General features: G+C 55.9%; 2 protein-coding genes across 3 annotated transcripts in view; one reads left to right on the top strand and one right to left on the bottom strand.

The window, feature by feature from the left end:
- The first annotated feature begins 1450 nt into the window (after nucleotides 1-1450).
- Nucleotides 1451-4380, top strand: LOC113212492 (uncharacterized). The gene is made up of 5 exons (XM_026431208.2): nucleotides 1451-1758; nucleotides 2043-2249; nucleotides 2328-2363; nucleotides 2974-3106; nucleotides 4238-4380. Exons 1-5 carry the CDS (start codon nucleotides 1609-1611, stop codon nucleotides 4339-4341), a joined length of 630 nt encoding a protein of 209 aa, XP_026286993.2. The 5' UTR covers nucleotides 1451-1608; the 3' UTR covers nucleotides 4342-4380.
- The window catches only part of LOC113215710 (proline-rich protein 36-like), a 13238-nt gene continuing 6493 nt past the window's right edge, over nucleotides 4319-11063 (bottom strand). Inside the window, exons 2-5 of one of the 2 annotated variants that reach the window (XM_052268012.1) lie at nucleotides 9392-9825; nucleotides 8470-8752; nucleotides 7470-7600; nucleotides 4319-6188 (exon numbers count right to left, since the gene is read on the bottom strand). In XM_052268012.1, the coding sequence (XP_052123972.1) occupies nucleotides 6032-6188; nucleotides 7470-7600; nucleotides 8470-8752; nucleotides 9392-9825 (1005 nt within the window). In that variant the 3' untranslated portion in view covers nucleotides 4319-6031. Of the gene's footprint in view, nucleotides 6189-7469; nucleotides 7601-8469; nucleotides 9826-11063 lie in introns of both variants that reach the window. The other variant, XM_052268011.1, reaches the window with a different exon arrangement.

Here is an 11063-nt window from a genome sequence, read left to right as displayed (position 1 = left end):
GTGCAGCCGGAACTGTTTGTCGTGCAGCCCTAATAGCGGGCGGCGAGTGAGTCCCCCGGGGCCCGGGGCCGGCGCGTGTGCGTGCGCGTCAGTCCTCGTGTCAGCGCGGGGGACGTGCCACTGTCGTGCCACTGTCGTGCGCGCGGACAGAGTGGACAGAGCGCGCAGACAGAGCGGCGGCCCGGACAGCCCAAAGACAGCCAAAGCGAGTGACGAGGCCGTGCTGCAGTAGAGCACCGCGACCATGTCCGGCGCGGTGTCCGCGCGGCGGGCCCGGCCCCGGCGGCGGGGTCCGGCACCAAAGGGTCGCAGCGTGCCGGCTTTGTCGCCAGGAGGATGGCTCGCCGCGCGCTGCTCGTCCTGCATCTCGCTCTGCAAGTCCTCCCGCTCGTGCTCGCGAGGCGGCTGCCCGTCGGCGGGGTGAGTCGTACTTCCGAAACTACGCACAAGGAATTGGGTATTTCTCTGGAAAGCAATCCGTGTCTGCTATGATTCATGAGCTGTTTCCTCGCTGACCTCGTCCGCTGACACTGGTTGACTGACATAGAGCATCCTCTATGGGTCCCACGTTGTTCGCTTTCTAGGAAAACACATGTTTTCCCTTGGATCTCTATTTTCTTTGGTTTTCTACTTGGAATGATCCTTGTAGTGATGAGCGAACGTTTTCGCTATCGATCGAACTCGAACGAACAGCAAACTGTCCGTGATCGTTTGAACTCGAACACAGGGTGTTCGGATGCGATATGTTCGTGAGCTGCTCGAACTAATGTTCACATGCGATTTAATTGCAGCCAAAAGAGGTTGGGGACCATCTTGCTCGCTTTGATACAGAATACATAGGCCGATAAAAGCACCACGGCAGAGACTATCACGCGGTGAGCGGTCGGCGACGTGGATGGTGAAACACCACGGTTAGTTTTCCTATTTTGCTCACCTTGCCTGGGAATCATTTACTGTTTTAAGTACTATCTGGTCTGGGGCGTCTACTGTCGTTCTATCTCAAGTTTTCGCCCTGATAACATAAACGAATTTTTGACAATCCAGCCCATGCATCGTAACCCACAGCTAGCTCCGGACTGGCGACGCAAGTGAGCATCGGCCACCACGGAGCTTCTTATTTTATTTCGCAGCACCCAGCCGATGTGTTTTAAATGAAAAAATAAGTAAAAACTCCACATTTTGACTCAAACGTCGGATGTTTTAAATCCGGTAATCCCGTAGAATATTAAGATATCAACACTAATCTAAATTACTCAGTTTTAAACATTGTTTACATAGTGGCAACTTGGGGTGGGAGGGTGGTACCGAGAGTTGAACAAAGGCGCAAATTGTAGCAGTCTGGCTTGTTCACTGGTATTTGAACAAAGAACTGTTCGGTTCTGTTTGTTTGAGAGAAAAATTCGCTATTCTTGTTCGTTTTGGTTGAAAGATTTTGGGGCTGATTTTGTTCGAGTTCGTATCTACATTCGAACTGTTCAGTTGTGAAATGTCAGATGTAATGGTGACTGACTGGTGCAGGATGACTTCAGTGGGGAGGACGACGGCTGGGATGGAGACCCCGGTGAATCCAGCCTGGACGCGGAGCTGCTGGAAGCCTTGCGGCAGTGCATGGACCTCTACAGCTCCCCGCGGTCCGGCGGGGGCAGCACCGACGGCGTGAGCGGCGCCAGCGCCAGCGGTAGCGTCAACGGCGTCAACGGCGTCAACAGCACGGGGGAGGCCTCTCGGGGGAGGCGGACGCAGGTCCAGTGCCAGCAGGTCGGGATATTTATAGGGTCCAGTGCAGAGCTGCAATAAAACTAATGGGGGGATTTAATGACCTGCATGACCTGCTAATAATGACGCACATCGAGGCACGAGCGTAAAGAACGCCAGCCAAGCGCTACAACAACCAAAGGCAGTTAGGCGACTATTTTGTGTGCCAATTGTATACGGAGCAGGAGTGTGCTCTTCGTGTTTGGTTGCCCGCTCCTGCGTCGTCATGAGCATGATTAACTGGAATGATACTGTTAACCGTGGCGCTCCTCTTTGTCCCTCCCAAGCACGCGCGGCGGGAGGCTGTCGACGGCAGGGTCCGCAGGGCCGCGGGGAGGCCGTGGAGCGCCTCGAGGCACGCCTCCCCCGCCGGCTCCAGGACCGCGACCCCGGGCACCTGGGTGACGTACTACGGCCTCCACCAGCCCGTCGGCACGCCTCGGAGCCGCAAGGACCACCGGGACGGGCAGGACCGACAGGGAGACGTTGCTGCGGTAAGCTGAACCCGCTTCAGAGAGTATAGTCAGCTGTGGTCGCCGTGAGACTCTCTAAGCTTGTCTGTCCTGTTGCAGTGCGCCCTCCACTGCGCCTTCGCCAACACTCGGCTGGTAAGTCTAAAGCAGAGCCATGCCCTAAAAGGATATTGGGCTATTGGGCTGCGGGCGGCCCCGCGGGATAACCGTTAGCCCGCATGGTGACCGGAAATTATCTGCTCAAGTTTTGTGCGACTTTCGTTACAACCCACGGGGGCCTGCTCGCGCCGCGGTGGAGGTACCGACCGTCCACGTTGAAGACACTGCCGCTTTTCTTCCGTCACGAGCGGATCATTGCGGCACAATGGATTATTGTCCCACATTATTGCGGTGCCCATTTTGTCATCGATCTGATGACGCTAATCCCCGGGGCCGGGCGGGGCCGGGCCCGCTGTGCGCGCGGCGTCAGCCCGGAGGCGTGACGGACCGACTTCCTGGCCGTGTTGGCCGCGCCGGGCTGCGCTGCGACGCTGCGACTGGCCGTGCCGCGGCCGTGCGTAGGTGGCGGCTTACAGGACTTACATCAAAGATATCACTCATTTGCATCACCGTACACTACCGTTCCAATATGGACACCTTTGAGCAGGAGTCGTCCTGAAGTGTTTTAAATTGAGCTCCCCACAGGAGTGTCTTGCGTCGGGGGGCCTGTTGTGTATGTGAAAGTACTCCCCCCTTTGACGTGCAGGTGTCAGAGGCGGGTTTCCTGGACGAGGCGCGTGTCGTCAAGCGCCTGGAGGACAGCGTGCCGGAGCTGCGGCCCCGGGTGGCGGCCATGCGCGACGCCCACAACTGCTTCGCCCGTCTCGGCTCTGCCTCCGGTGAGTACCGATGCGGCTTGATACGGCAAATATGAGGAGCAGAGGAGCACTTGTCGGGTGATTCGGATTTCCCTGAAACAAATCATTTCTCTAACACGGAATGGAAGATTCTGCGTTCCCGTTCACAACTCGTTTAAAAGGTCACCATGACGAACCAGAACCAGATAGGGTCGTATTGACGCTCTCGTTCACCGCTTTATGACTTTACTGCCCTGTCCGACGCTTCGGCTGTCCAGCAAGACAGCCGGCCTCAGCGTCGGGCTTGCCATCCACTGAGCGCGAAAGTGAAACATAAAAGCGTAACAAGTGCCACCCATGCCGGCGGCGCGTCGAGCCCGGCCCGGAGCCCGGCCGCCTGCCACACCCCGCCACGCCACGCATCTGTTGTCTGGAGGGGGAAAGTGGCGGGCCTGATGCGCCTGCTGCACTCCGGGGACAACGATAATGATGACATTGCAAGACACGATGTTGGCGAGAACGCGGCGCGTCGCCCGGCGCTGTGGCTCTGCGCTGCAGTCCTGGACCTTACACCGAAGTGTGTTGTGAATAGAGAATTGACGTAAATGACAGGATGGACAAGCTATGCCTGCAGACCCTTCCGAAAAACGCCGTTGCCAGCTCCGCTTCACTGCGCTGGCTACTCAGTTTGGCTGAAGGTGGCCTGATTGGTGCTTGATTTGCTTGGTCGAGCAATCGGTCCTTGTCAGGAAGAGCTCGCACTGTTAAATTCCTACAAAGCATTTGCTTTGCAGAGCTGCGAAGTATTTTGCTCCTTTGTAACTACGAAGCATTTCCTTTGCAATTACAAAGTGATGCTTTGCAATTGCGAAGCGATGAAAACGCTGCAAAGCATCGCTTTGCAATTGCAAAGTGTCACTTCGTAATTGCAAAGCATCACGTTGTAATTGCGAAGTAAATGCTTCGTAGTTACAAAGGAGCAAAATACTTCGCAGGCTTTTAACAGTGCGGGTAGAGAAAACTGCCATAACAGGAGGACTGCTTGCATGCATTGACAATCGTCTCTTCGTGAAACTGTTCTTGACACTTACGTTGAAGTGAAACTGCCCATTTGAAATTAAACATGAAGTTGTACTTTACAGTGGTACTTTTTGTTTGTTTGGTTTGTTCCAGATGTGGACGACGACCCGTGTTTCTATACTATGAAGTTTGCAAAGTGTATGGATATGGGCATCTTAAAAGAATTCAACAAGATAAAATATGACATCAATTTGTAAAAAAATATCTTGTAATACAACAGTTATTATTGCATCTTACACAGCACAATTTTAATTTACTCTAAAGGGGCACTTTTCAAAACACATGTGCATGACTCAAGACAAAATGATAGAAATTGTAGATTTTTTTAATACAACAAAACTGAGAGGCCATAACATTGTGAACTGCGTTGTAAGGGAAAGAAATGGCCTTCCGCTGCAATAAATCTCAAAGAGTGCTCAGCTAGCCTCGAGGCCCCATGCGGCCGTGAGGATGGCTTGCGAGGCGCAAAGGACTTTTCGTCGTTCCCCCATTGTTCCGCTGTGGGTTAGCTCTCTGGTCATCGGCCGTGTTCGCATGTTCGCATGATTGTTGAGACTAAACCGATAATTTTATGATCACAATGATTACATCTGACATACTGAATTGAGTATCGTTGCCCACTTTGTGAAATTCGTAACATTTCCAAGCAAAACAAAACCTTACTGGTGCCGCTTTAAAAGAAGAGAAGAAAAAAGTATTGAAAAATAAAACAGACAAAAATGTCAGTTTGTTTTCAGTTTCTCTGTTTTTCAAAATCTTTTCTGCTTTCCAGTATATTAAAAGAAGGTTGCACGAGAAACTTCACGCGTACTTTTTCTGCCCTTTCATCATCACACAAAACACATTGTAACAATTAAGAATAAATTAGTGCCTCTCTAATAACGAGCTGGGCTAGGCCCACCGGACCGCAGCTACTTGGACTCTCTTTGGTGAGTTACGGGGCGGTTGCTGCACGGCCCTTTAGCGGTCGGAGGGCAGAGGCCCTTGCGGGAGTGAGCCCGAGGGAGGAACAGCTTTAAATGTAGTTCGGAAACACTTTCATATTTAGCTCCTTGGATATCACAATCATGTGTCTTTGGATGAATACAGTTGCTTGATTTTTGTAAACTTTTCAATTGTGAATAAGTATCAAAAATATACTGTTCCCCCTCCGTCGGGCGCTCTACTGGTCCCCGTCATACTCAACTAATAGAATCTATGGCGAAAAAACTCACAGCAACTGCTTAAATAAAGATGGTCAATCTATGCCCCCTCCCCCTCCCACTTTATTGGGCTGGGGATGATTGGTCGATTAACTTTTTTTTTAGGGGGAGGAGGGCGACTACTGTTTCGGGGGAACAAAAATTACATGACCCGTTTTCCAACCAGCTTGGCCACAATAACTTACATTCATCAAATTCCTTGGCTTGGCCCCCTTAGGGCTACCCTGACTCACGTTCCAACGCGTTTTATTTACAGACAAAATAAATAATTTTTAACAAACAAATCTATATATACTGTATGAGCCTTCCCGTCCCTCAGCATGGAGTTGCGAAACCGCTGTCAACGGGCTGTCGACTGCGGCGTGCGGACGGCACACGCGAATTGACGGCATCATTGACGCGCCTGCCGTTGGCGGCGCGGGGCCGCGGGGTCGTCATCCAACCGTGGCGACGCCCTTTCTTTCCTCTCCTTTCTCTCCTTTTCTCTCCGTGTTCAGCTGCATGTCGTCCGAAGACCCGCGTCGTCCGTTTATAAAACCTTTCGCCAACACAATAATTCAACATCAACAGACACTTCCGCTAGAGCCGTTACACGAGCGAGACGTTCACTGCACGGGTTCGCCCGCACCGCTGATGTCAGAGAAACGCGACGCCTTCGCCGTTGATCGGCAATGGGGGTTGAGGACTAGGTGTGCAGCTTGCTGACGTCCGCCTTGTAGCCGCCGTGCGGGTCCGCCTTGTAGTTGACGACCTGAAGCTTGCCCTGCTCGTCCACGTAGCCGTAGTGGCCCTTGACGTTGCCGTGGTGATCGCGCTCCTCGTAGCGGAACTGGCGGTTTTGCCTAAAGAAAGAAAGATATATTTACAGCAGTCAGAACACACGCGCGCGTAAGGCGCCTCTGCTGCTCTCGAAGTGTTGGTGCCCGCGGGAGTGCCCCGCTCGCCCACCTGTGCCATTCTCTCATTCTCTCTCAACTCAGCCGGCTGGGAGAGGGAAAAAATGCGGATTCTCTCCGAGCTGGCAAGGCGCTTGCGCTTCCCCGCACACATACGTTGCGAAAATGGGAGCGGGGGATGGTGGGGGGAGGAGCAGAGAACAGCCCCAGAGGCCTAACTGTTGGCAATGACAGTTGAGGGGGCGAGTTCCGGAGTGGGGCGGGGTGGGGCCTCCTGGGGGCGGGAAGTAGTGTAGGGCCTTGGGCATGCCGCTCTCCCTGTATTGGATACCCTCCACACCGCGCGCACGGGTCTACGGGGCCGCACATGGAGGTGTGCAGGCGCAGCCGTGCAGCGCTGGAAGCAGGCGTCGCTGCTTGTTGGGAGCCGTTCTTCAATAAACCAGACACGCGATTCCAGCGAGAGAGAGGGTCGTTACGTTGGCTCCGAAAAAAACAAGCGTAACTCCGCCAGTGCCGGAGAACAAGAGTAACTGGCACAAGCGCGGAGAACTCGAGTAACGCCTGGCTATTTAGATAGGGAGTTACTCGAGTTCTCCGCTCTGCTGCCAGTTACTCTTGTTCTCCGGCACTGGCAGAGTTACGCTTGTTTTTTTCGCACAGTTAAAGTCTTACGAAGAAAAATGCCAAATCCTTTGTAATACGAAGGATTTGGACGCTTCGTAGGGAGCAAATCATTCGTAGGTACGAAGCATTTGGCATTTTGCTTCGTAAGACTTTAACTGTGCGGAGCCAACGGTTACTTGGTCACTTCTGATTGTTTGGTGAACAGAGACTCCTTAGCAAACTTTTAGCGCAGAGATTTTCCACACTAGTTCGCGTTATTACACGATATAAGGGTCTATTACGAGGCTGACGCTATTGCGGTAACATGCCTAACCTAACTGGGGAAGAACGCGCGAAGGAAAACACGTTTGAGGCATCTAGAAAGAGCAGACAGCTGGTTTGTCTCTCTCGTGATGTGATCCAAGTGCCGATCAACGCACCAATCGCCTGGTCGGTAGGCCACATTAATTCAGTATGCTGGAGTGTGCTGCGGGCTGGCCTACCCAACGGTTCGCAGGCGACTGGCGTGGCTTTATGTGCCCTGTTACGCGCTATGTGTCTGGACAGCACCTGTATGAACTATTACGGAACGGATCCGAAACACAGAACACCTGTACTCACCCCTTGCCGGTGTCGTAGCCGAACTTGTACGAGCTGGGGCCCTTGAGTCCGTGCATCTGGAACTCGACGCGCTCGCCGTCGCCCGCGTGCGGGTACTGGCCCTGGTGCTGCAGGCCGGTCTGCGCCACCTCCTGCAAATAACAAGCGGGGACGCGCCGTGAGTGCAATGGTGTGTTCCGCGTGCGCCTCGCCGGGTCGATGTGGGGATGCGTCGTTTGAATAATAGAGTCGACATGGAGTTGAGGGAGACTTCTGGCCCTGCCCTGCCCTGCCCAGCGCTGTGTAGAGACAATTATGTAAAAGTAATCGTAGAGGACTGGGGGAAAAGAACGGAGGAAAAGAAATAAACCGAGGAGGAAAAAAGGCCTTAGCTCAAGTTATAATAGCATAACCCCTAAGTCTTACCCCCTGGCGAAGGAGACGGGGAACAGGAAAAGAGGAAAAACAATAAGAGAAATAGGCGCAGACGCACAGAACTAAAGGGAGAGGGTGGCGGCGGCGGCCGATTTCCCCCCCCCCCCTCCTCCTTACCCTCCCCAGGCCGGCCTGCCTCTTCGCCAAGGACGAAAAGTACGCTAATCAGAGATGGGAATTAGAACACGGCTTGGACTGCGCTCTGCCCCGGCCCTGCCCTTTGTGGCCCGGGGCCCGCAGGCGCAGTGCAGGCCCGGCCACGGGACGGGGCCGGCGCAGGCTGGCTCCGGGACGGAGCGAGATAGCAGGAGAACGGTTCGGAAAGGCCTCCGAGACGCGAGGGCGAGGGGCGGGAGCAGCGGCGCGAGGCGGATATCGCCCCACACCCCCTGAGCCCTTTTGTTAAGGCAGCAGTCAGTCGGGCGGACGGAGGAGCCTGTTTGGAAGTAACTAAAAGAGTTGTCAACAACAACGAACGAAATCCGTCGGAAAACTTTATCATTCTTTTTTTTTTCCTTCTACGTTTTTGTTCCGTTTTTCGCGTGGTGTTTTGTGTTTCACAGACACGGCGAGTGCCACCACTCACCTGCTCGATGGGCCCGAGCGGCCTCTTCCTGTACCGCAGGCTGGTCATGGACTCCTCGCCGTCGAGCGAGCCCGGCCGGTGGTTGTGGTACTTGACCGGCCTGGCGGGGGCGGGCGCCTGGCCCGGCGGCGCCGGCTTGTGGTTCTTGAACTTGGGCGCGCGCGACGGCGTCGGCGTCGTCGGCGACGACAGCGGACGCGCCCCGGGCCGGTGGTTGCCGGGCGTCCGGTGGCCGGGGCCCTCGAGGATGACGGCTGCGGCCGCTGCGGACGACTCGGCGGCGCTAGATTCAACAAGAGGGTTGTCTCCGTTAGGCTCCGGCCTGTGATTGGGAGCGGCACCGCCCTTGGGGAACGCGTCCTTGTGGTTAGCGTGACCCTGCTGGAGGCCCTTGGTGCCGCCCTTCCCCTTGGGCTGGGCGGCGGGCAGCAGGGCGTTGTGCGGGGCGGATGCAAACTTGTGGTTAGAGATGCTGTTAGCGATGCTGTTAGCGATGCTGCTGGGCGCCTGGGCCAGACCCTGCGCCGGCCGGAGGATGCCGGGGTTGGTGCTGTGCGACAGCGCCTCGCTGGCCACGTCGCCGAGGTCCAGCTTGAACAGCACGGGCTTGGACGGCCCCGTCGGCGGGCCGGGCGGGCGCAGATAGACGGCGGGGACGGGCGGCAGGGGTGCGGGGGCGAGCAGGGGGCCGGCGTCGGAGGCGGACGTCGACGTGTCGACGACGGTCTCGGTTGTCCGGGCCGCATGCGGGGACGTGGGGGACACCATCGCGTCCGGGTAGTCCGCAGAGGGGTTAGCGTGGTCAGCAGGGTCAGCAGGCAGGCGCGGGGGGATGAGGTACAGCGGGGGCGGTTGCATGGGCTGGCCGTCACCGGAGGGGAGGACATGCACGTCACCGGAGGCAGGCGTGGTGGGTTCGTACGCTATTCTCACGGGCACCAGGTGCGAGGGCAGGCGCTTCTTCTGCTTGGTGGGCGGTGTCCTGACCGGCGTCGCCTGCGGCTGCAGCGTCGCCTGGGCCGGCCTGGCGGCGCCGGCCTTGTGGCCCACTCTCGTGGGCCGGGTCGCCGGCCTGGGCCTCTCCACGACGTACTCTGGCCGCTGGAACTCGCGGTAGCCATCGTCCTCGTCCAGCAGCGAGTAGGGCGCCAGGTAGGGCGCCAGCCCCGTGGTGGTCGGGGGCTCGAGCGTGGTCGTGGTGCTGGGCTCAGGCGTGGGTGGCGGCCCCAGGGACCCCGGGGCCTTGCTACCGCCGCCGCCCTTACCTTCCTGTTTGAAGATGTGCCTCAGGTTGGAGAAGGGGAAGATCTGCGCCGCGCTCGAGTTGAGCAGCAGCAGCACGCCGAGCCAGTGCACCTGTCGGCAGAGAGGGAACAGTCAGCACCGCGGCCCGAACCGAGGCCTGGGCCTCCAGGGCCTGGAATGTGCTACGGGGTGGCCTTAGCCGCCGCCAACTGCCAACCCACTTACCAAATGACTCACTGACAGCGTGACTCACCAGTTTGGGGCCCCTCGGGACGGGGATTGTTCCTAGTCTACTGGACAGACAAGTCTCTCAGGAAAGGCTATTTTCTACGGCAAAGACTAATCGCCCCCTGTGGGAGACCTTCAAGAAGTATCACACTCGCGTAGAATTAGGTCGTGGTGGGACTGATACGAGGAAGCTCTTGGCTCCACCAAAACCGGCGTTGTAAAAATTTGTGGGGAAACGTATTTACGGTCAGTTAGTACAGCAGTGTTTAGCGGGCAAGGTCCTCATAAACTACATGCAAGTATAGATACCGATGGTGCCCTGCAAAGCGACAAATAGGGAACCCCGTTGCACTGCTGTTCGCAGTGCATTCCAGGGCTGTTCCAGGGCGGGTCCGGCCGCAGGCGGAAGGATTAGCGCGTGGCCAATGCGGCGACTAACACTCTGTGACATAATCGTTTTTCTCACGGCGACGAGCGGGCCGGGCCTGGTCGGGCCCCTAGCAGCCCAGCCCACCCCGGGCTGGTGGTGGTGGTGGTGGGGCACATGGCCACTCAGCCGAGCGAGCATTCATTCGCAAGCTCCACCGGTCACAATGGGTCTCCACGCTAGCGGGCGGAGTGAAATGGAAACGGAATGGAGTGTATGGATGGAGTATCGCGCCGCCTCGCCCGCCACCCGCGCTTGTTGATGGATGAGACGAATCGCGCTCGCCGCACTGCTGCCCGCCGGCCACCCGGAAACCGAGATCCCATGACCGGCCGATGGACTGTTTCTTTTTCTAAAAGAGACTATTATTTGGCAGCGGGACGTGCATGATTGCGATCATATTTCGCTCGTTCCTCCTTTTTTCCTTATTGTTAGAGCTCCATTTCTTTCCTGTCACCCTGTCACACACACACACACCCCAGCCCCAGTCACACCACACCGGCTGAAACTAAATCGGCCGCGCCGCAGTCTGTAATGGAGAAATAGAACCGGTGGTTTTGGTAAGGTTGAGTTTAATTTAATATTATAAATCAAATTAAATGACGTTTTAAAAATGAAGATGAGTTTTGCCTCTGTTACACTGTGCTGTTAACGTGTAGAGACAAAATTTTGTCGAAATTATATCGTTCCTTCG

Source organism: Frankliniella occidentalis, unplaced genomic scaffold (assembly GCF_000697945.3).
Source record: "Frankliniella occidentalis isolate FOCC.00 unplaced genomic scaffold, Focc_3.1 Scaffold62, whole genome shotgun sequence".
Taxonomy (NCBI): Eukaryota; Metazoa; Arthropoda; class Insecta; order Thysanoptera; family Thripidae; genus Frankliniella; species Frankliniella occidentalis.
This window is presented reverse-complemented; position numbering and strand designations above follow the sequence as displayed.